Genomic DNA, 27,669 nt, shown 5'->3' on the forward strand with positions numbered 1-27,669 from the left:
ATGTAACTTATTTCTAAATACTTCTGTTCCCCATGTTGGCCTGCTGATCTCAGGGTTCCCCCACCTGCCAAATCCCACTTTAACCCCAGGTCACAATACACATGTGCACAGTTGCACTGACTGTTATGGTAATTGTTCTTTAATTTGGTGATTATTGTTCAAAGCACAATAAATAACTTGTACTGAAAAGTTATGGAGTTATGGCTGAATATTGGTCTATTGCTTTATATCTCACTAAAGCCTTGCAAAAAAAGTGTTTTATTGAATAGACTGAAAACACTGAAATTACATAAAAGTAAACTAACAAAAGCTGTTCAAAATGCTGTTGGTCTAAGGATCTAAATTGTGCAGGTTAAAGCCTTCTTGCAACTTGAACACTTTATTAGAGAGCACTATGCTGTGGGCTTTGGCCAAGGACACCTGATTCTTTTAAGAAGTGTGAGGGCAAAAAAAAAAAAAGTTAAACTGTCTGGACTGGGAATTAAACTGCTGCTCTTATGATTGAAAAATGTATGCTAAACCACCTCCCTCGATACAACTCTTGCCAAGCAGGGCTGGTAATTTAAAGTGATATCATGACAGTGGGGACAAAACCTGTAAAATTAGATGCAAAATGTATAAAATGTGTTTGCTCGATCGGGAAAAGTCGCTTAAAAGTGATGTGCCATGATTTAAAGTAGCGTTTAGTCCTGGTTGATGGTGCAGAAACATAATTGCAGGACGATAATTGAAGGATTTAAAAACTGCTCTAGTTCTAGGGGCCTACTCTTATCAAGATATTTTTGGTACTCTTGTATTTATTGCCACCGTATCCCTGTGTAATCCAAGAAAACGTGATAAATAATATATACCGTACATATTGCTCTATTCTTATTTTGTCCTGCTCTGCTGACTGGCAGAGTCTTTGGGACAAGTGCTAAAACAAGCAATGACGTGTTGGCTGTAGCCTTTGGTAGACAGAATGGTATCAGTCTCATCAATGATCATACCCAACTGTACTGCTTGGTAGTGAAATTTCATCACACAGGAGTCAGCTCAGTCTCCACTTACTGTAACAGTGTCCTCATGTTAACTTTGCAATCTGAATGCAGACTTCCCTCTGATCTGCTGTGCGGGCATAATGCAGAGCAACGCTTCCTCCTGTTAGTACCCTCAACAGGCAGCTGACATGGCCTCTTACAGTGCTGATTTATTCATTATCAACCAGTCACAGTACATTAGGCCTGTGCGTTTGTGGGTGTGCACGTTGGAAATGAGTGTTAATGTATCTTCGTGGTCAAGCTTGTTCACTGTTTTCTTTTGGTGTCCATCGCTTTGTTTTATCTGCTGGGCAGCAGCTTGCATGCCCGTGTGTGTGTGTGTGTGTGTGTGTGTGTGTGTGTGTGAGAGAGAGAGTGCAGGGATTAATTGGAATTCACTGTTAACCCCCCTCCACACACACACACACACACACACACACACACACACCACCCCACCTCTCCTCCTCCACCTCATCCTCCAAACAAATCCCCCACCCCCCCGCTCTTAACCCAAATCCATGAATGAGGCTGTGTGCAGACATCAGGATGTGAGGAGAATTTAAAGTTGTGTAATTTTTTTTCTCCTGAATTCTGTCTGTTTTGCTCCATCTCACACCTTTACACACACACACACACACACACACACACACACACACACACACACGCTATTAAAGAGATTAATGGCACTATTTATCGAAATTCGAACTCCTAACTTTCTCTTTTGCCTTCCCTCGCTGTGTCTGTGCCCATTTTTCCAATAAATATACCCTCCTGCTCAGGTGAGGTTGATCACACTGCAGAGGTTCTTTAAAATATCCCACATCCACTATCGTCGTGACCTTGTGTCTAGCTTTTTAATCTTCATGCTCGAAAACGTATTTTCATCATCAATAACTTCCTAGAAATCCAAAATCCCCCATTCAGGGATAAAAACGCCTCTTCATGCAAACCCACGGCTTAGGGTGCATTTATTAAATTATTCATAACATGATTCGGGTTTAAAGTCCACTCCCAAGCCTCCTCATTACTTTTGTTGCGTGTGAATGGCAGCTGTTCGTGTGTGTGTGTGAGCGAATGAGTAATAAACTGACAGAGTTACTGCTCTGATGAAGCATTCCCCGACTCTGCTTGCACTTCCAATAAAATGGACCTGCTCTCTATTTTTAGCTCCAGGAGAGTAAAGATGAGTTGACAGGCCATTAAAACTTAATCAAAGGGATAGCTTTCTGTCACCCACCGGGAGCACCGGGCAGCCTCTGTTACCAGAGATATGTGACACTGCACAGTGGATGGGCAATAAGCTTAGGAAAGATAGGAAAGACTGAGCAACTCTGCTATGAAGGTGTAAAGGGAAGAAAATACAGACGAGGGAAGACGGGAGGGGTTGCAGAGAGAGAGAGAGGATAGCAGCTGGGATTTGTTGCGTTCTCCACTTTGAGTCTTTGGGGATTGTTTCACCTAAAAACAACTCCAACTGTAGCTGGTGGTCCTTCTCAAGAGCTTGAAAAAAAGCGACTGGACTTCTTTAAGTTGTTGAAGATATTTCATTTCTCATCCTAGAGGCTTCTTCAGTTCTACAACCAAATGGTGGAGAGTCCCTGGTATTTAAACCCTAATGGGTATTAATCATGTGTGTCATTACACTAGCCAAGGTGTGAAAAAAGGCGTGGGTCATTACCACCAGGAGTTTCAGGTGAAACCACAGTGAGACCTTGCCCCATCCTATCGTGTGACCTGCTGAGGTCACCTGAAGTAAGGTGTGATTGGGGGTTGAGGCGCCTTTGCGAAGGGATCTCAGGACTGCATTGTAGGTGGCTGACAGCTGGTGTCATAAGCCACCACCTCTGTTTAATGGAGGTTATTCACAGTGGACATAGATGGCCTCTTTTACACCTCTTTCAAACCATCTGTCTGCACTGCACAGCAGACACTGTGTTGAGCTTGTGGTTGGAGTTTTATCCTCGGGATGAGCCAGTTTTTGTTTTAGGGCGTGGCTGGGTCTGAAGCACACAGGGATGCAAAGCATGGAGAAAATGCTCCTGAGATTCCCTGACAAACCTGCCACGTAGGGGATGACAATGTTGTTTCACATTCACACATTCACTGATTTGCTGAAAGCCCAGTTGGGATAACCACATGTTTTAAGGGCTTTATTTACGCACTTTCTTTAAGGGCTTTCTACACGTGTTTACGTGTGTGAAGAAGAGTCACATGACCTGTGAAACGTTTATGTGAGCACGCACAGAGAAAGCTGATGACCACCGTTGTGACGCCCGCTATCTCCAGCTGGAGTTTTAGGGTTTGTCAAGCAGGCTAACGCAAAGGAAGCCAGGCTATGTTGAACTTCCTTCATCAATTTTCACTCAGTATAAATAACAGTTTGACAGAGCTTGGTAAGAGCATTTACAGTGGGAAACAGTGTGGAATAAGGGGATAATAGGATGATAAGTTCATCACACAGTTCCAGCTGAATCTTAATCAGGTGAACTGACTGTAACTTTAAGAGCTGCATGTGTATGTGAAGTGATATGATCTTAGTTCCTGATACTGTGGTCAGTACAGTTTTAGCAGCCGCACACCATATTTCACAGACACAATGAGACCAAATTTGTGACTTATTACAGGCTTCACAGCAGTTTGAGTTCAGTTTGGAAGTTTTCATTTTCGTGACTGTCGAGTTAATGATGACATCTCAGCCATATCTGTAGAGGTGAGAGACAGCATGGATGCATGGGGGCTGCTATCTCCGCAGCTACCAGTCCATGCAGCACAGCAGCCACTGAGAGTCACAGCTGCTCGGTAAGGAAATATTTTATTACCTGCACACAGATACGCGGCACAGTGTATGGATATCTTTTAACAGAATGATTCTTGCTGTCTGTGTTTTGCATATGTTGGCATAACTTCATGTTATTTCACTTCCTATTCCCCTGCTGCAGAGTGGGTGAATAAGAAGAACTGGATGTGCTTTGGTGCCTCTTTGAATATCACACTGTGTGTGCGTGTCTGTTGCCTTCTCTCCCTTTAAACGCGACTTATTTTGTTTAAACGTACGTGCAATGGTGGACGCACGGGAGCCAGAGAGGGCCATCTGCCGCACAGTGATGGCTTGGAAGGTCAGTGACACCACACTGCTGGGTGTGTGAGTCAGATAAACCCATGACCTGCATGTCTCTCGCTGGCAGGAAGAGTACTGATGTCAGACAGCGATGGGATCGTCTATAGCACTGAGGAACAGCCGCGAGCAGTCAGCATGTTTTCCTGCATTTGGATTTTGTGCAGACTTCAAGTAGACAAAGGTCCCAGTTGTCAGAGGTCCACCTCTGCATGCAGTTTGTGTCTGTGTGGTGCAGTGTCGTGCATTTTTTTGTTGTTGTTGTTTAAATCACAGAATTGGTTTTGCAAAGATTTTTGATATCTGTAATTTAGTGCAGATATCAAAAAAGGGAAGAGTTTGTTATGAAGCCCTTTTCCTTCAGACGCATTTAAATATCAAGTATGCTCAGGAAGCAGAGCCATCTCATGCTCCATAATGGATTCATTTGCCCTTTGACCTTCCCCGTCCCACTAGGAGGTGTATTTTCTTAATTCTGCACTTTTTCTGACCGTGTCTTCTCATCTGTGCAGAAATTCTGACCTGGATGTACAAAACAGTTGTGTGTCTTATTTCCATAGGCACAAACATGCCAAAAATATACAAGAACTTGGTCTGATAGCCAACTCTGTCACAACAGCCTGTCTCTCAGCTATGGAGAATCGGTAGCAGGAAGCAGAGTGACTGTGAGCTCTCTCACTTACAAAACCACTCGAATTTGTGTGTGTGTGTGTGTGTGTGTGTGTGTGTGTGTGTACAGAGTGCATGACGCCTCAGTCTCTATCTGGCAAAGAGCAGAACAGGAAGCAGCGAGGTGGGGCTCGGGTCTATGCTGTTCTCTCTTCCTCTCCTCCACCTCGTTCACTCGCTCCAGATTTAGCCTTGCTTTTGATTCCTGGCGGGAAGGACATCCTGGATTTGGGGGAGGCAGGAATAGAACTTTGTGTTGTCTGATTGGTGCTGCTGTCAGTGCTGAGGGTGTGTGATAGTGTTTGTCTGTGTGTGTGTGTGTGTGTGGAGGTGGCCGGAGAGCAAAGCCGGAGGAAGGCCTAAGATGGCCAGTGAGGATGCATTGGAAGACCTACCGCGGGACCAATTGGGTGATAGTCCGCTCCCCGCTGAGCAGGCTGACACAGAGTCTTCGGTAGGCCGCCGAGGCCAGAGCAGGCCTCAACACCGTCGCTGTCTCAGTGCTTTCTTTCCCTGCATTACTTTCTGTCAGTTTCCTCATTCATTTCCTGTAAAAACACCTACTGTTTGACAGCGAATCACTTGCGCGTTTTCATTGCTGTTCACTGTTGTGATTTCACCCTGCTGCCTGATTTGTCTTACACCTCGCTCCAGAGGTTCTTTGTCGTAAAACACCAGGGATTAAGTTGTATTGTGTTGAACACGAGTACGTCAGAGCGCAAACTCTCCCTTCCTGCCCTTCGTGGTGTGTCACTGCCTCCGCTTTCTCTTCTGCCACGAATGGCCGCTACTCGCGCTCATGCTGCTCGCGTCTGCCACATCATCAGTGATGCTAATAACATATAACAATACACATGTATGCATGCGCTTGTCTATCTGTTTACATGTATAAAAAGAGTGCATCTGTTGTTCTTCTACACCATAGTTGACCTTTTTCAACAACCAGTGCTCAGTTACTTTGCTTCAGAGTTGTGCAGTGGCCTAACATTGCATTAAAGCTGCAGTTAAAATCCTGCAAGCCTTTGGCCTGTGCCATGTGGTTTGGTTGTAGTGCATTGTGTTGCAGATGGATTATGGCTTTAATGAGAACAGTGCTGTGGCCGTAGCCTGCGTGTAGCTGGATGGACACAGAGACCTAAGCAGCTGTAATCAGATCCGCTAAGCTGGATGGCTGGCTGCACAGTGCAGTGAAAGGCCCCGAGCAGCCCGTCATTACACTCTAGCACAGTGGAGGCGATAGCCTTCTGATGTTACAACCGCGTTCAAGATTTGACTTAGTTTCCAGTGGGAGTTTCCTTGCTCAGTTTTTTTATTGTATAAAAATGTTTCGCTTCATTTTTGGCCTCATTAGGTTTTATGTGGTTTATGGGCTTCATTTGTAAAGGGCAAAATATAAGATGTGCAGAATTGTGAGTGCAATACACACAACTTACATATCCCCCATGCCTTTTTGCAGTGACAAATTTGACTAAATTGACTGAGATATTTCCTGTATATTTAATATTTCATTTTACTGGAGATAATCTGAACTTTAGGAGCAGAGCCACACCCCAAAACATTCCCCTTCCCATCGTATGGCTGTAAATTATTTCCTCGCTGTTCTCGTTGGCAGAAGGAGGTTTAGTTAGTATCCCCAAACTTTTACCATTTTTTTTTCTAAAAACTAAAACTGGTGGCATCATTTTCTTCTAAATTACTCACTCATTCCTTCTGTCCACCTTCCACGCTCAGTCGTTGGTACTCACCGAAGGCCTTCGCCGTCTAATGCTTCTCTGTCGCCGTCTCCAGTTAACTTCCAATCTCCTCTTCTGCAACATCATCACACTTTGTTTGAAATATGAGCACAACCACCCGGCATCTCTGCTTAAATCTATTTAAACACAGAGCCCAAACACTGCTTCCCAGGGGGCTTTGTTTGTCTGCCAAGCGCGGGAGCCGCCAATCCTCAATGAGGTCTTCCACGAACTGGCGGCCTTAACAACAAATGTTTTACTTCATATTTGACCTTGGGGTCTTGTGCTTGTGAAGTTGGTTTTATAAGTGCACAATATCATTAGTTGTTATTTTCTGGTCTTTTTTCTGTAAGAAAATACAGACAAAATATACCAATTGTTTACCTCCCTTTAACCGCCATGTGGCCATTTTACGTGGTAAGTATGGGCTCACATTTGAGGGCCGGCTTTACTAGGAGACAAGCTGTCACACCTCACACGATGCATTGCTGAAGGTGTAGCCTGGCAAAGCTAACACGGGTGTTTTTAACCACTTTTCAACAAACCCACACACATAATTTAAGAGAGCAGGTAAATTATGCTTTCCTGCATTTTCTGTTGTACATATACACTTTTAAAATGAACAATACTCATTTTTTTAAAAATGTCAAATAATCACTTCCTCCAGTGGCCACTTGATGTTTTCTCCAAAAACGAGTCAGTACTGATAAACTCCCCATGTTAAAATCTCCAACTTCAGCGATGATATTAGCATTTTTATAGATTTACGTGGATGGATGAGCCTGGCACAAAATGTTTCCGGTCTTTAGAGCTAATCAGCTATAATTCATAGTTATAGCTAACTCATACATTATGATTTTCCTACATCTTAAAATTAGGGGCATGGTCAGTTTGACTGAATTCAAGTCACTGAGCTGGACCTCTTGAACATGTTTGTGCTGCTGGTAGGGTTGTAACATTACTAGAACTTCAAACTCGATACAAATGCCAAAGATTTTTTTAAAATAAAGATTCAAACAATACAAACAATAACATCAATCATTATTATTTTTAAGTTGATGTAGTACTAAAAAAGTAAAAAAATAAACAGTAATTTAACAGTAACATGGTAGCTGATAGACTTTTCTCAGCTTTAATCTGAGATTTTAATCAGATTTCTGTGTAAAGTTGTGGGTCAGCTGGAGGAGGCAAAGACAGCACTGTTGGTATCAACACTGGTGTAAATAAGTATCTGATCTGATAGTAATGTTTAGCATTGATTAGTATCTGAGTACTGATTTTTTATTTATGGACAGCCCTCGCTGTTGGTACCTTTTGGAACAGCATGTGGCATTAAGTGCATTAGAGTTGTCTAACTTATTGGACATGATACAAAGTTGCGGTTGTGTGTTAAAAATGTGTTTTCCCAGACTGGTTGGTGAGTGTGTCCTGGAGGCTGCTGTCACTAGATGAAACTGGTCACAAAGAAGGCGCTGAACCAAACGCATCCGTTTAACTGCTTTGGTCATTATCAGATTTCCACGGTTGCTTTTAGTTTGCATAGAAGACGCCAACATGTCTGCAAATACTTGCTAACAACTAGCCACGTGGTAGTAAAACTTGAGAAAATATGACACAAACCAGAAACAGAGAACATTTGACCTCTTAAGTATACGTTGTGTAGACAACACATTTCAAAAGGTGCACATTTTGCTTTGACAGCGAATATTTTCTGCTTCCATTTTGTGTCACACTTTCACAGTTTCACTACTGCTTGGAGAGTAGCTGGCGAGGGTTTATAGACAAGTTGGCACCGATCAAAGCAATCACAAGGTTTTTGCCACAAGGTTGAGGAATACAGATTTTTCCCTAGTTTTCAGGGGCCGACTGACCAATCTCTGGGCCTGTTTGATTTCCCAGCATTTACCATCAACCACTAGCAACCAGTCGCCAACTGGTTGGGGAATATTAATGTTTCCCTCATGACTGACTAATTAGCTGCTATCTGGCCTTGTATTGCACACCTCCAGGGCACACTCACCAACCAGTCTGGGAAAACACATATAGATGCATTTTGCTAACCATACTTGCTAGCATTAGCTGCTAACATGACACTTCACCTTTTCATCTAAATATGGCCACTTCTGCCCAACACAGTCCACCCACCTTGTGCTCAGACCCTCTGTTTGGGAGGGGCAACCAATCAAATTAAAGTTGGCTTTAAGAGAGAGGAGCTAAAAACAGCTTGTTTCAGACAGATGATGAACTGATGGGCTGAACCAAGGCCCACTGTAAGAAAAATAAGGATTATTATGAGCTGTGAATCATGTAAACTTGTTCTATTATAGGCCAAGAAAAAAATATGGAGTTAGACATAAACCCTAAATAAACTCACGTGCTTCTTGTGACAGATTTTTACATCTCATATATGCGTCTTATTGTTTTTGTTTACTTGTGGCCCATCCAGAGGCAGACCCTGATTGATTTTAGTTTGTATTATTGCTGTTCTAATCTTCTGTAATCTGGTTAGTGTTGATCAGCAGGAGAGCTGATGTGAGCACTCAGCTCTTTGCACGCTTAAGTGGAGCCCCTGCTTTGATGCTGCTTCACCGTGTCAGCTTGGCAGGTTTCAAAAGTTAACGAGTCACTCGCAGACATTCAGCTTTCCTCTCCTTTCATCCTGAAGTGCTTCACTTTGTCAAATGTGTGCAGGGTGACTGTTTCTAGCGTTTACTGTCATAACCTCAGCTTTGCTCTCAGTTGGAGAGAATCGGTTTCTCAAGTCAAACTGAATAATCCCTCTCATACACAGCGAGCTAAATATAGCACCATCTTTTTTATGTTCCTGCTTTGACTCCATCTTCATCACCTTTCCCTTTTATGTAGGTTATTTAACAATAACAATCGTTTTCCTTTTCTCCTTATTCAGAGTGATCCAGACAGGCTGTCTGTGCTCCAGCAGCTCGGTCTGGACCAAAACTCCGACTTTTCCGACTCCAGTGTGCAGCAGCGGCTGGATGAGCACCGTGAAAGGATCCGAAGGGAGATCCGGAAGGAGCTGAAGATCAAGGAGGGTGCAGAGAATCTGCGCAGGGCCACGACCGACAAGAGGAATGCCCAGCAGGTGGACTCGCAGCTCCGCAGCTCCAAGCGCAAGCTCGAGTCACTCCAGGCTCAGCTCCAGGAGCTGGATGCTCACATTGTGGTCAAGGGCCCTGAAGAAAACAAAGGTACAGTATCCACTGTGGAGAAGTCCTTTACTGTGTCTGTATTTAGAACATACAATGCATACAACAGATGTTGCCTGCACTGCTGTAGGCCTTTTTTACTCATTACTATGCATCTTGTACTTTTACATCAGGCATTAACGTCTTCCAAAAGTATAAGAGTGTTTGAGTTGTTTAGAAAACCCTGCAGGCTGAAAATCTGTACTCCAGCAGCAGTACCAACATGCTCACAATATCAGTTTTGATGTTTAGCAGGTCAATTCTTTGTTATTTATTTCCATCTTAACAAATCAGCATCTTTCTGTGGTGATACTTCCACACAGTGCCAAATAAATTAAAAACAGTTATGAAACTAAACTAAGACGTGAACCATACCTTAATAAAGCCGGTGGATTCCATCCATAAATGTAGGTTGGATATGATTATGACATACGATTGAATAATGCAGTGGTTCAGCATTAGGGCGCTCTCAGTATGTTGCTGATATCCCTCTGCTTTAGCTGATTCTTGCTACTAGATTTATGCTTCTTAAAACACCAGTCAGAAGTGTCTTTATATGTTAACTCTTATTTGTAACTGATTAACCACCTGAGGAAATAACTCTGCTATAAACTGAAACCCGATGCCTCCTTAAAGGCAGGAAATCAGCTTAAAATATATAGAAATGTCTTGTATGTTGGTACTCTATGGACTAAAATATGTTTTTTTTTTTTTTAAATATCACAGTTTTTAACTTCGTGCGCTACCACAGGACAAAACTGATGTTTGAAAAAAATGCAACAGAAGCAACCTGACCTCCTGACCTGACTATCTATCTGCTCCTCTTGCCAGATGCCACTAAGTCTCCAGGACCAGTCAACCAGACATCCACCAATCAGCACCGCATTGCAGCTTTGGAGCGGCAGCTAAACATTGAGCTGAAGGTCAAACAGGGAGCAGAGAACATGATTCCAATATATGCCAGTGGAGGTACCAAGGTACTTAACTGGCACAACCACCAGCCATAAGTTTTACTCGCTATATTTGTTGTCGCCTCCAAATTCAAATGTTCAGCGTGTGACATGATCGCCTCTTGTTTTTCAAGGACAAGAAGCTTCTCCAGACGGCTCAGCAGATGCTGCAGGACAGCAAGACAAAGATCGACATCATCCGCATGCAGATCCGAAAGGCCATGCAGGCAACAGAGCAGTCTGAGGACAACCAAAGTACCTGTCATGCTTTTGTCTCATCTTTCAGTTCCTTTCCCTCCACCTGTCAGTCTCTCAGCTTATAAACACTGCATATTTTATGATGCAAGTGGATCAATTCTTGGTTCAGAACTTCACAGTGTATAGTATTCCAGTCAAAAACACACACACACACACGTTGTGTCCATTACAGCACCCTCGCTCTCTCTCAGGTTAGAGCCTTATTGATGTTCCTGCATCCCCTTGATGTTGCCCAACAACTAAAAGCCATGGCTCATTTAGCAGAGGTTAGAGAGCAGGCCGGGCAGATGCGGGGAGCCAGGAAGGGAGTGAGCCTGAAAGGACTGAGTCAGAGATGACCACAGAGTGAAGCGGCGAGAAGGAAGCAGTCAGAGATGAAAGAGAATAAGCAGGCAGGATAAAACAAAGCTCAGAGCAGCAGGGACTCTAGAAAGGACAGCAAACAGCTCTAACGGAAAGATTTTCTGTGCGCCATTTTCACTCCGCATGTTGTTCCTTCAGCTTTTTAAAACTGCTGAGTTCAACATTTTATGTTAACGCAGATCACATGACTGCTGGTGCATAAATGGAGTCGCTCGGAGGGTATTACCCAACTTTCCAGTTCCTCCGAGCTCTGTGGGACTCTTTATATCTGAGTTTTAATGGTTATTTTACGCACTCACGGCTCTTTTTGTTGAGAGAATACGAACTGTGCGCAACTTACTCAGCACTGCAAGTCAGACGAGTTAGTTGACATAGCGGAGCGTTTACTGGCGCCTGATATGAGTCAGGCATTTCCCCAGAACTCAGCAGAGACCGAAACCAGAGATAAAAGAATATGCATATTTGAGATGAATACTACAAAAATGTTCTGTATTTCTGCATAAATATGACCTAAAACATCATCTGAGAAGCCATTTCAACAAAGGAGACGAAATAATCACATTTTACATGTCTGGGAGGAGAAAATATGTGAACCTTTGCAACTAACCAGTAGTTTCCTGACATGAGCCTCTCACCTCAGATATTTCCACTACAGTTTTATCTGAGTAAGGTCAGGATTTTAACCACTCTTCAGCAGAGTAACTTGTGAGTTTTGCTCTCATTCATCCACAAAACACTTCAGACTTTTTCTCAATGATCTTGATCGAGCTAGCACGCAGCACACAAACCTACCATGCAGACTATTCTTTTTCAGTGTTCTCCTGATGGCGGCCTCATGAGCATAACCAGTGGCTGATGTGAGAGAGGTCTTTAGCTGCTACCTGGGATTCCTTTGTGACCTCCCAGACTCCAACACTCCTTGGTCTTGGAGTGATCTTTGCTAGTGGAGCAGTTCATTGCTCTTAAATGGCTTTCATTCTTACACAGTGTCTCTGACTGTGGATTGAGATGTTTAGAGGTTCAAATGCTTTCCCCTTCACAGATATGTTATATTTGACCATTTTCCTCAGTAAATAAATGACCAAGTGTAAAACCTATATTTTTATTTCTTTAATTAGATTTCTCCTGTTCATTCTGGACTTAAACACTGACAGTGTTTAAGGCCATATTTATGAAGACATGGAAACAAGTTCCCAAGGATCCAGTGCGGTGCTCGACAAAACTCTTGTCACACTTTCTCTTTCTGTGTCACATTTAGTCATTTCCCTCCTTTCGCATTTGCTGTGTGTGCTGTTGTTCCTGCTGTTTACTAAACCTGACTCCGTGGCCCAGGTAAGCCAGACCTGTGTGGGGCGGAGCTGCGCGTGGAGGAGCTCTGGCATCACTACCGTGTGGAGCACGCCATGGCCGAGGGAGCCAAGAACATGATGCGACTGCTGGGTGCGGGAAAGGTCCAGGATAAGAAGGCCATTGCTGAGGTCAGAGAGGAGATGATATAGCACCAATTTTAAAGCTCTGTGTGAGAACACAGTTCTCCACATTGTCATGTTATTTACATTATTGCAGTCACTGCAATTTTTATTTTAGTTCTACAGTTTTTTTGTGAGCTTAAAGTGACACTAGACAACTCACAACTTTCGGAGGGTGGAGCTTCCATGGTTGCTCCAGTTGTTCCATCATTTCAGCTTTATTAAGAACCAACAGCTACCGGGAAAATCTCTCTTTTTTCCTCCAGACATGCCTTCATTTTCCTAAATTGCAGACCAGAGTTGTGTAGTGAAAGTGATGTTCATCCACATGTTAAGTGATGAAGAATCGACCCCTTTCTGGGTCAGAGACCTGCTGCCCTGGCTGAGGCACTCATGTCTTCAATCATCCGTTTTTAAACCCTGAAAGTTTCATTTGCGTCTCTCCTTTGGACAGTTGTAATAGAAAATTCATAGTGATGTCTACTGAGATCTGTGCCGTTTGGTGTATTTTTGTTACTGTCAGACAGATCCAGGCTAGCTGCTTCTTCATATTTATATAGTCATATAATTTAAGATGATACTTGGCTGTACTTTTTCTATATTTTGTGGAAAGATCTGAAAGTAGTATCAATCATGTAACTCTCAGAAAGAAAGTAAGAGTGGTTCTAGCAATATTTTTTCTTAAATACTGAATCAATCGTGTAGTGTACGACAGAGGCTATAAACTATTTCTACCCAAAAGGCAGAAGCAAAAACTTTATTAGTGTCAACACATCAAAATAACTCACTGTGTTCAGTTTTTCAGAGATATTCATGCTTTCACTTTTGGTTACATTTTCTAATTCTGATCTTCTACTTTCTTTTTCATATTAGAATCACCAAGACCAATGCATATGTTTACAGTACTGTGCAAAAGTCTTGAGCCACCCCTCATTTCTTCATATTTTGCTCAGAAAATGGGAAATCGGAGCAATAATTTATTGAGACGTGCAAACATACAGACATGGAAATACAGTTTATCAGGTAAAATCCTTAAGAATGGCTTCCTGACAGCCACCCATCCACTGAGACCATTTCTGATGAGGCTTCAGTGAACAGCAGATGGATCAGCTGAAGGTCCAGATGCATCTCTCAGGTCCTGGGTCAGCTCTTTGCTGGATGTTTTTCCTTTTTCTTAAGAACGTGTCTTTTGTCATTTAAAACAGGAATCAAGAAAGTCTGACTCCTAGGAAGCAAAATATAAAGACATGAGGGATGGCTCAACACCTGTGCACATGAGTGCATGTAGAAATAAAAGGAAACTGCTTAATCTGTCTTCAGTCTGACAGTTTTGTGCTCTTTCTGTGCTCTGCAGGCTCAGTGTGGTTTGAGTGAGTCGTCCCAGCGTTTGGACCTGCTCAGATGTTCTCTGGAGCAGAGGCTGCTGGAGCTGCCCGAGGATCATCCCAAGGCCTGCCTCATCAAGGAGGAGCTGGTGCTGGCCTCGTCCTCAGCTTTCAGTTCCCGTCACAGCACTCCATATGTCCATAACCAGTACAGCACCCTGAGCAAACCATCGCCTCTCACGGGTAGGCTGAAGACATAGGAGGATAACACTGTTCCAAGCAAATTCCAAATCATAGAGGAATTTTTAAATAATGAACTTTCATTTTCTTTCTAGGCACTCTTCAGGTTCGTCTTCTGGGCTGTGTGGGACTCCTGGAGGTCGTCCCGGGGCGAAGCAGAGGGACCCCTTTGGTTCTGCCCTCTTACTCTACACCAGATGGACGCTCCTCGTTCAAACTGAGCGGCCTCTACAGCCGGAGCACCAGCAGCATGAGCCTCAAGATCCCCAGTAAGAACGAGGACCTCTCTTGTAAGTGTTTCTTTTCTTATTTTCCCATCAAAAATTGACTTCATATTGCTGTAGTTACTAAAACAAATTCACGCTTAAGGCTTCAAATTTAATAAAATGTTGTAGTTCTGGATTGACCTGGTCGGTATTTTTACTTGAAAAATCGGCGTTTGTGTGTGTTTTAAAGCGGAAGTGAGCGCTGTGCTGAAGCTGGAGAACACAGTGGTGGGTCAGACAGCTTGGAGAACAGTTGGAGAGCAGGCCTGGGACCAGACCTTCACTTTAGAGCTGGAGAGAGTAAGACAAAGCACACTCTAAATCTGTTACACTGTCACAGAGATACTGTGATTCAGCCTAAGCTGTCATGCAATGCTTTTTATGGGCTTTTACACATGCTACAATGCATCTGATTGGTTGTTACCAAGACAAATACCTGCATTTTAAAACAGAGCAGATGTTCAGTTTTGGGGTTTTTTTGTTTTTTACTTGGATATGTTTTCTGGATGGATGGATGGATGGATGGATGGATGGATGGTTTAAATTTCCACATTTCCCCTTCAAGATCATGTTCTAGTGCACCTCTGGATGACTTTCAGCACAGCTGCTATATATAAATCACTCCCTGGAAGCCTTGATCTGCCCCCTTGTCTTTGTGCCTCTATGATATATATTCTACACTATATTGCTAAAAGTATTCACTCGTCTGCCTTCACACACATATGAACTTGAGTGACATCTCATTCTTAATCCATAGGGTTTAATATGATGTCAGCCCACCCTTTGCAGCTATAACAACTTCAACTCTTCTGGGAAGGCTTTCCGCAAGGTTTAGGAGTGTTGATGGGAATTTTTGACCATTCTTCCAAAAGCACATTTGTGAGGTCAGACACTGATGTTGGATGAGAAGGCCTGGCTCACAGTCTCCACTCTAATTCATCCCTAAGGTGTTTTGTCAGGTTGAGGTCAGGACTCTGTGCAGGCCAGTCATGTTCTTCCACACCAAACTCGCTCATCCATGTCTTTATGGACCTGCTTTGTGCACTGGTGTGCAGTCATGTTGGAACAGGAAGGTGCTTGGTGCTGTAAGGCCATGGTAACCCATTCCATGAAGCTCTCTACACACTGTTCTTGAGCTAATCTGAAGGCCACATGAAGTTCGGAGGTCTGTAGCGATTGACTCTGCAGAAAGTTTGTGACCTCTGCGCACTATGCACCTCAGCATCCGCTGACCCCGCTCTGTGATTTTACGTGGCTGACCACTTCATGGCTGAATTGCTGTTGTTCCCAATCGCTTCCACTTCGTTATAATTCTACTAACAGTTGACTGTGGAATATTTAGTATTGAGGAAATTTTACGACTGGACTTGTTGCACAGGTGGCATCTTATGACGGTACTACACTGGAATTCACTGAGCTCCTGAGAGCGACCCATTCTTTCACAGATATTTGTAGAAGTAGTCTGCATGCCTAGGTGCTTGGTCTATACACCTGTGGCCATGGAAGTGACTGGAACACCTGAGTTCAGTGATTTGGATGGATGAGTGAATACTTTTGGCAATATAGTATGACAGTGCACGATGGATGGGCAGTAAGCTTCAGAAAGAGAGGCAAGAGTGAGCAACACTACTATAAAGGTGTAAAGAGAAGAAAATAATAGTGTGTCAAAACTGTAATATGATGATGAAGGAGACGTCGGTGTTTGCACTGTGTGCCTGTTTGGTTTCTGGGGTGTTGCATCAATGTGATCAAATCTGCATGTTACATCCCCGCTGTGTTTTGTGATTAGTCCAGGGAGATGGAGATTGCAGTGTACTGGAGAGATTATCGTTCCCTGTGTGCTCTGAAGTACCTGAAGCTGGAGGAGTTCCTGGACAACCAAAGACACCAAGTCCAGCTGGAACTGGAGCCACAGGGGCTGCTGCTGGCTGAGGTACAGGATAGACACACGTGTGAATGCAACACTTCTCATTTAATCTCATCAAAAACTCCTCATGATGTGTATTTGCATGCACACACTAAAACACAGAAGTACTTACAAAACACGGCATATTTTTAACCTCAGGATACGCACGGTGGTTGCACTTTGTGCTTAACATTCGGTAACATTTAACTATGTGTGTTTCAGGTGACCTTCTTCAATCCGGTCATAGAGAGAGGCCGAAGACTCCAGAGGCAGAAGAATGTCTTTTCTAAGCAGCACGGTAAACAGCGTATTTTAAATCTACATTTTGATTTTAATGAAAAAAAGTTTTCCCACTTTGCTGCTGTTTTTTTTTTTTTAATTCTCAATTTTTTGATGAGTTGAATTTTATTTTAAACCGTTTGCATTGGGATGCTCTGCCATCTGCTTGTGGGACAGGAGAAACACTTTAGAGCCACCTGTGAATAAAAGTAGCAGACGCTTGTGCGTGAAGCCCTTTGCAGTCACTGCCGCAGGCTTCATCAGTCTGTGACTGCAGTCTGTCATTCAAACGTGGATCATCTTTGCACGAATGCTCCTCACGGCTTCATTCAGGCACTGATGGAAAGTACATCAAGTGACATGCACGAGGTCAGAGTTTGCTGCAGACGAGTGGAGAGAGGTCATGGGAACACATCCATAAACACTTAGGCAGAAAATATATATTGAACCGTAGTTTGTCAGAATTCTCTTGTTAAATATGCTTCTCGAAGCTCCACACTAATTTCAGTGGATGTTAACTCGGATTATAATCGTTACTTGTGAGCCTCAGTAATCCGACCTGATTCACAGTGGCAAAGACTTTACATTTCAAAACTTGACATGAGCATGAGAGGAGTTTGAAGATTTTTTTGGGGGGTGTCTGTATGCACCTCCTCTAAAGGAATGCAAACTGTTTGTTTCTCTCTGTGGTTTTTATAGGGTAGTGCCGCTGCTCTATGTGTGGAATGTGAAAAAAGCTTGATCACAAAGGAGGAACTTTAAGGATGTTGTCAGATTAGTTTGAGGCACAGACTTAAAGCGAGTGCCTCACACCCCTTTGCAGTGTTGTTATGAGGTGAGACGATAACTCAGAATGTCGGAGAGACACCTGCTCAGTTGTAATCTTGTGCAAGTTGCAATTGCTCTTCAGTGACTGCAGGCTTGGTCTGACCGGGGTGCACGTTCATACATGAATCTGACACACATACGGCGAAGAGCAAAGAGTGAAAGGAAACGTTTTTCTAGCATCCAAAGCAGAAGCGCTCGTTCCTGGAATCGCCATTAAAACCTTTACTGGGGAACAGCTGGGTTGGGTCAACAACAAGCTCCAGCATGAAGAAAAGCAAACTTTGTAGCTGCTCCATCCACCGCTGTTTGTTTTACACAGTGAAACTCTACAGTAAAGATAAAGAAGCTAAAATAAAGTATGCAGATGAACCATTGGTCTGATACGGTGTCTAAATCAGGCAGCTTGCTGAAGACTGATGGCAGCCGTCCTGCTATATATGGCAGCGATACCTCCAGCAAGCAGGGTAAAGCCTAAAGGGGGGGTGGAGGTGTACTAGACCATATTTATTTCAGGGCTTTTTTTTTTTTTTTATTTCAGCCACAGGACAAACCCACATTCTGAGAATGTTGATATACTCGCTTTTCTTCATGCTCCTTTAAAGGCTTTTCAGACGCACATACACTCAGTAGCACACTTAAACATGCAGACACATGCACACATACACATGAACACACACCAAATTTACCTCATCCAGGAGATCCAACACTGTCAGAACTCTTTTCTTTGCTTCCTTGTAATGTAAGAAAGCCTTTCAAGCGTGCAGAGCAAAGGCTATTTAATTATGATCCTTTGTGTAGCTTGTATCTACAACGGGTAAAATAAGTATTGAACACGTCACCAATTTTCACTGGCTCGTCTAAATGTTGTTCAGCAAACTTTAAATGCGCTTCAACATGCTTTTCCTTCAGCGAGTCTTGCGTGGGGACCATGCATACAGGTCACGGCGGTTGAATGCATTACTTATTGCTGATTCCAGGTCTTTCTGTAGATCTCCACAAGTGGTCCTCGGCTCTTGGACGACTCTTCTGATAATTCTTTTCACTCCTCTGTCTGAAATCTTGCGGGGAGCACCTGCTCGTGGCCGGTTTATGGTGAAATTATGGTCTTTCCACTTCTGGATTATGGCCCCAGCAGTTCTCACCGGAACCTTCAGTAGTTTAGAAATTCTTCTGTAACCAACGCCATCAGTGCGTTTCGCAACAATAAGGTTTGAAGGTCTTGACAGAGCTTGAGAAATATTTACTTAGAAATTTGGTGATGTGTTCAATATTTATTTTACCCGCTGTATAGCTTATTGTATTTGACATTACTGTACGTGTGGTTGTTGATTTATTTTAAGAAAATGCTTTCGTTGAAAGGATTTAGTATTGTTGGCAGATGTGTGCAGTGAAACTATTAAAAACTGCAATTGCAATTTCTAAAACCAATGAGCAGTTCATTTTAAAAAAACTGTTTTTTTTTTCTTTTTTGAAAATTCATTATTTCTCATTAATAAGACAGAACTATTTCTTATCCAATTACTCAATTAGTCGATGGAATAATTGATAGAATACTCTATAAAATAACTGACAGCTGCAATCCTAATACATATTCTCTTTGTTCCTTTCTCAGTACAAACTGAAATGATTGTGTACTGTATATTCCGTTTTAGGTAAAGCGTTCCTGCGTGCCCGTCAGATGAACGTGGACATCGCTACCTGGGTCCGCCTGCTGAGGAACGCCATCCCCAGTGGAAGCAGCACACCCAGTTTCACAAGCAGCCCGCTCACAACCAGTGCAGGGTATGTAACTGATTTGCTTACAGGTGGGTTAAAATATATGGGATATACATTTTTAATTTGAGATATGTTTAAGTCATGGTCATTCATCAGTGTAGAGTACTGCCTGCAGCTAATTACAGGAATCAATATTTGACCAATTTTTAGTGTTTAAATTGTCATTATTATTATTATTATTATTATTATTATTATTATTATTTCATAATTTAGAAAGTATGAATTAAATCTGAGTGAGCACTCTTGCAGTTGAGTTTATTGTTGGTGATGCGCTAATTTTCTATTTTTTCCCCGCAATAACCAAATGTTATTATTTGTACCTCCACAACACAAAGGTTGATTATCTTTTTCTTTATTTTACGCATATGTCTATTGCAGGGAAGTCTCAATGGACAAGCTAAATCTGGAATCTGAGTCTTCGATCAAAACCGAGGTCAGGAGGGATGTGGTGGATGCACCCGTTTCCGTGGTGAGTGAGAGGCAGAGATGGGCAGCGGCCAAAGAGAGACGGAGGATTTTCCGTTGGGGAAAGATGGGCGTCTTTACACTATCGTGTTACTGTTTTGCTCACTTCCTACCTGCAGCCTCTGTCTTGAAAACAGTGCTCCAGTCATAGACTGCTTTCCTGCGGGCTGCAGTGAAATCTAAGACGGGCCGAGCAGGGGCCTGAGTGCAGACAGAAAGGACAGGAAGAATAATTAGCGAAATGGAGAACTGAAATCGCAGAGAGACATGATTGGATGGAGGGGAGCTCCAGTTTGATCAAGTCCAAATGTGTGTGATTTTCCCAGTGTGAAGAACACAGTCTGCAGAGGGTGATGTGGGAGTGAGGAATGGAGAGGTGAAAACTAGAGGAAGTGTAGTAGAGAAGGAAAGAAGCAACTGAAGTCAAAAATTAAACTTATTTAAATTTCACTTACTTATGAAGGAAAACAGTTATGAAACACTTAAAAAAAAAAAAAAAAGCAAGAGGAGAGAAAAATACAGCTTAGCAAGAAAAAAGGAAAACAACTTCGATTTCACCTCTTGTTTTGAGTTTGTTTTGAAGATTTTGAAGATTATCATGATTATCAAGATCACTCGATGTATTCTTGTTTAAATCCAGAGATATTTAACCATTTAATTCCTTTACCACTGTATCAAAAAAGTGAATAGCTAACATTTCTTTATATGTTATAAATATACAGATACAAATATAGATCCGTGTACTTTGTTAAGCTCACACATTTTATTGTTATTCTAGCTGTGTAACAAGTAGTGTTACTGTAAGACGATCTTTGGCTTAGAAATTAAGCTTTAATTCAAGCGGCTACGATATTGCAGATTTTTCAGGGGCTCAAACATAATCAGACAGTTTCTTCAAGATTTGCATTAAAACTGTCTGTAAACCCATAATGTGCAGTCAGTGCAAGCTACAAGTCTGCTTCACGTTAGAAAATACAGAAGGTTGCAACAAGGTGCAATCCATTAGTCTCAAGAGCAGAAAGGCCAGAGTAGACTTTACCAAAAAAAAAAGATAATAAGGCAGACATAAGAAATTAAGATCAACCTGTACCTCAATGATAAGAAGAAAAAAGTATAGGGAAGGTTTGGAAGGGTGTGTCACCTAAAGCATACGTACGACAACAAATCTTTCAGTGGGTCACTAGTGTTTACTGCTGAAGTAATAATGGGAAAACAAGCCAGGAGTCTTTGAAGGTAATGAAGGGGAAAATTCTTCAGTCTCAGTCCGTCACCTGACTCACCTGATTTAACCCTATCTGGATATGTTTAATTTGATAAAGATAAAACTAAAGTAAAGATCCTTGAACAAACAACAGATGAAGACAGCTGCAGTAAATACTGGCAACAAATCACAAAGGAGAAAACTCTTCTTTGGTGATATCCATGGGTGCCAGACTTCAGGGGCTCATTCTGTACAACGTATACAAAATAAGCATTTAAATAAGCATAGATGATTATGTTAATTTGTTCAATTACATTGGAGCTACTGTATATAGTTTCTCAACTTTTTTTTTTTTATAATGGGATGCAATATTTTTGCATTATTTTTGTTTTTTGTTTACCAAAACATTTTTAAGATACAGTTTTATAATGACTATAGGCTTAAAATGTAAGCAGCTGATGTAACCAAAAGTGTGTCAGGTGTCCAAAAATGGAACCGCATAAAACCCTTTAAGTCATATTATATAATTATAGGAACTAATACAAAGACTCAAAGTATAATTTTATCAAATACACGATTTTATTTGGTGATTTTATGCCTCACATTCTAAATGTAATGATTCAAATGATAGATTTGGTGCAACATGCTTTGGTAATGCAGCGTATGCCAGCAGAGCAAGTGTGACTTTAGACATAAGAGGCCAGGGAGGCAGACAGACAGAATTAGACAAGCAGGGAGAGAGCCAGAGGGGGAGAGGGCCTGTGGCAGATGGTGTGTTCAGCGGGGTTGAAGTATTATGAGATTAATTACTCTGATGTTTTTTTAGACAACTAATTAGCATTGAGAAGGGAGTGAAGAGGACAGGGGAGAGGGGAGGAGCGAGGCTGTCGGCCAGCAGGGGATCTGACCATCAGGCTTGATGAGCATCAGTCGCTGATTGTCTGCTTTTACAGATGTTGGCAATCATTTTGCCCTCATTTCCCCTTCTTTTTGCCATACTCCCTTGTTGATGTTATTTCCCCTCTGTGTACTCCGTGTCATTCAGTTTGCTGGTGTTTCACATTTCCCCTCCCCGTTATCACAGGAGCAGACACCAGTCATTGAGCCTCCGTCCACGCCAGAAGTCCCTGTTCGTGAGCAGCCAGCCAGATCACTGTCCCACAACTCCTTCAGCAGGTGCAGAAATAGACAAGGATCCTCACCTCTCTCTTTCTCTCTCTCTCTCTTTCTGTTTTACACACACACACACTTGAACCCACACCTGAGCATGTCTTTTGCAATAATGCCAACACAGCATGACACCAGGAAGACACCCCCTCACACAATATGGCCATATTTTTAACCTCTTTTTTTTTTTTTTTTTTAACACCTGGTTTTAAAGCCAAGTCATCATTAATATGGATTACACCATATGTCACCCCAGGAAAAGAAATGCTTTACCCTGTTAGATGCTAAAACACAAAATAAACAAAGTAAGACTTTTGTGTATGCAACAGATTTTGCTGAAATTATGAAGCACATTTATTGCATTCACTGCAAATTCAGCTTAAAATTTCTTCTTCTCAGACCCAACAGAGGACCTCTTTGCCTGCAGGACTTCAAGCTGATGGCAGTTCTCGGCAGGGGCCACTTTGGGAAGGTGCTGTTATTTATTTGGAAAATGTTAAATTACCAGTTTGTTGTGTAATTAAGTATTTTTTTATATTTGCAGTATATCAGATAAGCATTTTAGCCTTTTATAGCTCCACGGGCCTCATTCATGTAGGCGCTTGAAGTAACAGTTTGATTCATGAAACATGCACACCGACCAGTTTTGTTCTTTCCATCATACCTTTTTTGGTGAATCTCACTGATTGTAAATCAGTGCTAGCGATCTGCCACACTCCTATTTTTCTATATGGGGGGGGGGGGGGGGGGGGCTTTTTCCTTGAGATCACAAATAAAACGGTGATGTTATTGTATAAGAATGGCATGGCGGCTAAAGTAAAAAAAAAAAGAAGAAACCGATATATCGGCCGATCTTAGCTATTTGCTGATATATCAGTATCGGCATTTATAACGGCCAATATAGAGAATGTGAGCGTGGATGTTACATAATTTGTCCACAAGAGGGCATCCTGCAACTTCCCTGTTGGCAACATGTCTTTGGAAGCCACAAACAGACAACCAGCTGATCCGAGCAGAGCATAAATGAGTAAATAACTGCACATAAGAAATGCTGATATTCTGAATATTGGATTTTTAAATCCCCAAATATTGGTATTGGTATCAGCCTTAAGAGTGCTATATGAGTCAGGCTCTACCTTTTAGAATATATTATGTATATGTACATTAAGGTAAAGTTTCAGTCTCCACCTTTGTGTCAGTATTTTTTTTTTTTACATTTAATTTTCTTCCAATTCATTTTGATCCTCACTATAATAATAATTATTGCTATCTTAGTTTAAAGCATTACAGCATTTTCTTATCCAAGCCTGGACATCATTTTTTGTGTGTATGCATGATCTGAGGCATATCCATGTAAGAAAATATTGATGAAGCGCAGATTTGTAAGTTTTGAATGAGGCCCTAGGAACAGATAAGTGAGCTACAGTGAAGCTCGTGCTATTTGATCACAATAGCAAAATTATAGAGTTGTACCTGTTTTCTATTAAAACCTTTTTTGCAGTTCTTTTCCGTTAGCAGAGAATCATTCAACAAAAAGTGAAGTGATTAAAGAAAGCTTTTGCTGGACTCTTCAGGTGCTGCTATCAGAGTACAAAAAAACAGGCAGCCTGTACGCCATCAAAGCCCTGAAGAAAGGAGACATTGTCGCGCGGGATGAAGTGGAAAGGTAACTGTGTGACTGCATTTCTGCTGCACGACAAGAGCGCATTCACCTCATAACTACACAATGACTGTCTCATATGCACACACGCCCCCTCCTCCCCGCCCCCTCTCCTCTGTTTGTCTCCAGTCTGATGTGTGAGAAGCGGATCTTTGAGACCGTCAACAGCTCCCACCACCCCTTCCTGGTCAACCTGTTTGCATGCTTCCAGACGCCAGAACATGTGTGTTTTGTCATGGAGTACACGGCAGGAGGAGACCTCATGATGCACATACATGCAGACGTCTTTTCTGAGCCACGTGCTGTGTGAGTTCTACTTCGTGTATGTGCCGGAGAGAAGAAACTTGATGTCTACAGCTTCTTGGGAAGCTCTGTTTTATTTTTCTGTGATCCCAGTGATGATTATGCTGTGGTAGCATGTATACTCTATGGACAAAAGTACCAGTCCACCTACACATTACACCTCCAGGAGCTGCTAGGCCATGGAAACCCATGCCATGAAGCTCCTGGCACATAGTTTTTGTGCTGATGTTAATGCCGGAGGAGGTTTGGAACTCTGGAGTTACTGAGTCAAACCCAATATGTTTGTCCATATAATGTATGCTCAACTCTCTTTCTATCCATTGTCTGTACAATAGGTTCTACTCTGCCTGTGTGGTCTTGGGTCTGCAGTTCCTTCATGACCATAAGATTGTGTATCGGTGAGTATTTGCCTTTATCTTTGCATTCCACATATAAAATGCTTCCTCTCTCTTATTAGACATAAATCTGATTCTCTTTCTTTATCAGGGATCTTAAATTGGACAACCTGCTGCTGGACACAGAGGGTTTTGTTAAAATAGCTGACTTTGGGCTTTGTAAAGAAGGTGAGTGCTCATCATTTATTTATCACATTGACCCTCTGTTTCATTGAAATGCCTCAATCCAACTCAGCCCTCACACATTCTTTGTCTTTCTAAGGCATGGGTTATGGAGACAGGACCAGCACGTTCTGTGGGACTCCCGAGTTTTTGGCCCCAGAGGTGCTCACAGACACGTCATACACCAGAGCGGTCGATTGGTGGGGGCTCGGGGTGCTCATCTATGAGATGTTGGTGGGAGAGGTGAGAACGCAGAGTACTCTTTCACCATATTCACACAGCGACCATTTCATCCTGACGTCACTCTCACCCAAGTGTTTGCTGCTAGGGTGGATAGATCAGGTCAGACTGTAGAGATGATGCATTTGGAGTATCCAGAGATGATAACCTAGAAGCTCAAAAGATGCCTGATTCCCAGAGTTACATGACTTGCTACCTGGAACGCAGCAGTATGAGACATTATCCTGACACATTCTTAGTTTAATGAGAGAATTGATACAATTTTACTGTTTTTAATGCTACAACCCAAAAAGTTGGGGCAATGTGTAAAATGTAAATTGAAATAGGATGCATTGATTTTCAAATGTAAGGCCTATATTAATTGCAAATAATACAAAAGTCAACATACAAGCCATTTTTAAAAGAAAAAAGTGCTTGTTTTGAATTTGATGCCATCTTGAAGTTTCATAAAAAGTTGTGACAGAGGCATGTTTCCCCACGTGTTGCATCAGCTCTTCCTTTCAGAAGACTTTAAAACATTTGACAGATCAGGAGGCATTAGCTTTAGTCTTGGAAGCGGAATATTTTCCCTTTCTTGCTTCATGGAGGACTTCAGAGTTTTCATGTCACAGTGCAGCAGAGGTAGTCAGTGGGTGATTGGTGTGCACTGCAGGTAGATCAGTTTAGCATCCAGACTCTGAGTGCAGAGCAGTGCTGTAGAACACAATGGCAGCATATGGTGCTTCAAACTAACTGTATATTGTTTAGCATTAGTGGTGCCTTCACAGGTTATAAGATACCTATGCAATGAGCATATGAGCATCATATTTTTTTAATTCTTTTGAATAATTTTGATCATATTATGTACAAATACATACAAGTACTTGTTATATCAGTGGTTTGTGTGTTTTTTTAATACCAGCACCCATTTATATTAATTACTGAGATGTTCCAAAAGGTGTTTTTTAACATCACCCAACTTTTCCAGTCTCTCTTTGCCCCTGTCTCAATTTTTTTTAAATGCAGTGCGTCAAATTCTGAATGAACATCTATTTTTTTAATGTTGTCCAATTTCAGTTTGAAATATTTGAACAATTTGCTCAGAATGTGTCACATGGTTCATGGAGACTTCAGATAGTTCCTGGACACACTTAACGTGCAGTTACCCCACTGATACTGAGAGGAGAAAAATACTTGGCTTAATTTTAAAAAATAGTCCCACTATTCTATTCAATTCAGTTTTATTTATATAGCACCAAATCACAACAAACAGTCGCCTCAAGGAGCTTTATGTTGTAAAGTACAATGTCTCTAGCTGCCATGTCTCTGTGGTGCAGCTAGTTTACGTTGCTAACTTACAGGAACTACTGTACTCTGCCATTGCTGTAAAAAAAAAAAAAAAAGAGGTCCATTGGCGTGAAGACGCTACTCTTACCATTCGAGGGCTCTGGTCTCCAGTGTCAGATAGGAGACTAAATATTTTACACTTGTCATGTTTAACATATGATAGATGGTACATAACGACACCTGGGCTGTTGGAGGCAGATTTCACTGACATAACGGGAGTGTTTGTTTCAGTCTCCGTTCCCAGGTGATGATGAAGAGGAGGTTTTTGACAGCATAGTGAATGACGAAGTCCGCTACCCGCGATTCCTCTCCACTGAGGCCATCGGCATCATGAGACGGGTTAGACTTCTTTACTGCTGCTGCTTTTCTTGTGTTTTTTGTATTTCAGTCAGATTTTTCATTAAGCCTTTGATATCTCTTCACTCGTCCCTCTGAGTTCATAAATGACATTTTTGTTGTTTTTAGCTGTTGAGAAGAAATCCCGAAAGACGTCTCGGCTCCGGAGAAAAGGATGCTGAAGATGTCAAAAAGCAACCGTTTTTCAGGGTGAGCTTCTGTGTGTTTTCTTTCCATTGATCACACGCTGTAAACCTTATTTTACAGCTAACTAAAGTTAAATGTCATTTAGGGAATGGACTGGGAGGCGCTCCTGCACAGAAGAGTCCCGCCCCCGTTTGTTCCCAGCATCACAGGAAAAGAAGACGTCAGCAACTTCGACACGGAGTTCACCGCCGAGGCTCCCGCCCTCACGCCACCCCGCGAGCGCCGCTCCCTCTCACGCAAGGAGCAGGACTACTTCAAGGATTTTGACTACGTCTCCGACCTCTGCTAGGGTCTGGGGTCAGAGGTCAAAGGGTTATTAGCTACCCACTGCCAGCCACAGACTCTGAAAGGAGCCTGAGAAGTGAAGGCTGCTGTAAAGGCACAGAGGAACTTAACGGTGTTGAGAGGCGAGGAAAGCTCTCTTCTCTCTGTGCTCATGATGAGATGAAGCAGGGCTGAGCATCAGTCAGTAGCATCTGATATGCAGTGGCACAGATCTGCTGACCAAAAGACTATCTGGAGTGGCATTTGGGGTGGTGGGGGGGTGGGGGGTGGGGGGGGGGGGGGGGGGTCATGATCAGGACTGAAGTTAATCCAGGTTATGTAACAGATGGAAGAAGAGACGATAGATCCTGCTGAAAATGATGAAAACTTGTGTTGATTCTGGCAGAAAGTGCTCTTTTCTTCCTGCTTTTGCTCCACTCTGTTGTCCCTTTATCTCTGCTGTCCGTTGCTGCTAAGTGTCTGTTTAGCTGTGTACACCATCCCTGCCTCAGTCATGAATGTATCCCTGTGATCTGCAATC

At 42.4% G+C, this 27,669-nt stretch overlaps 1 protein-coding gene across 4 annotated transcripts in view; it reads left to right on the forward strand.

Annotated features, from left to right (window-relative positions):
* Positions 1–27,391, forward strand: part of pkn1b (protein kinase N1b) — a 39,744-nt gene extending 12,353 nt beyond the window's left edge. For 2 of the 4 annotated variants that reach the window (XM_030735495.1, XM_030735496.1), the window contains exons 3-23: positions 9,445–9,745; positions 10,574–10,719; positions 10,827–10,947; positions 12,646–12,791; positions 14,137–14,350; positions 14,443–14,637; positions 14,804–14,913; positions 16,403–16,546; positions 16,742–16,817; positions 19,279–19,408; positions 19,781–19,871; positions 22,153–22,244; positions 22,635–22,707; positions 23,810–23,901; positions 24,025–24,201; positions 24,534–24,596; positions 24,685–24,761; positions 24,856–24,998; positions 26,553–26,660; positions 26,787–26,867; positions 26,950–27,391. In XM_030735495.1, coding sequence (XP_030591355.1) covers positions 9,445–9,745; positions 10,574–10,719; positions 10,827–10,947; positions 12,646–12,791; positions 14,137–14,350; positions 14,443–14,637; positions 14,804–14,913; positions 16,403–16,546; positions 16,742–16,817; positions 19,279–19,408; positions 19,781–19,871; positions 22,153–22,244; positions 22,635–22,707; positions 23,810–23,901; positions 24,025–24,201; positions 24,534–24,596; positions 24,685–24,761; positions 24,856–24,998; positions 26,553–26,660; positions 26,787–26,867; positions 26,950–27,153 — 2,784 coding nt within the window. In that variant the 3' untranslated portion in view covers positions 27,154–27,391. Of the gene's footprint in view, positions 1–3,615; positions 3,819–4,915; positions 5,258–9,444; positions 9,746–10,573; positions 10,720–10,826; positions 10,948–12,645; positions 12,792–14,136; positions 14,351–14,442; positions 14,638–14,803; positions 14,914–16,402; positions 16,547–16,741; positions 16,818–19,278; positions 19,409–19,780; positions 19,872–22,152; positions 22,245–22,634; positions 22,708–23,809; positions 23,902–24,024; positions 24,202–24,533; positions 24,597–24,684; positions 24,762–24,855; positions 24,999–26,552; positions 26,661–26,786; positions 26,868–26,949 lie in introns of those variants that run through there. The other 2 variants (XM_030735494.1, XM_030735493.1) reach the window with 2 other exon arrangements.
* The last annotated feature ends 278 nt before the right edge of the window (positions 27,392–27,669 follow it).

This window comes from Archocentrus centrarchus, chromosome 8, assembly GCF_007364275.1.
Source record: "Archocentrus centrarchus isolate MPI-CPG fArcCen1 chromosome 8, fArcCen1, whole genome shotgun sequence".
Classification (NCBI taxonomy): Eukaryota; Metazoa; Chordata; class Actinopteri; order Cichliformes; family Cichlidae; genus Archocentrus; species Archocentrus centrarchus.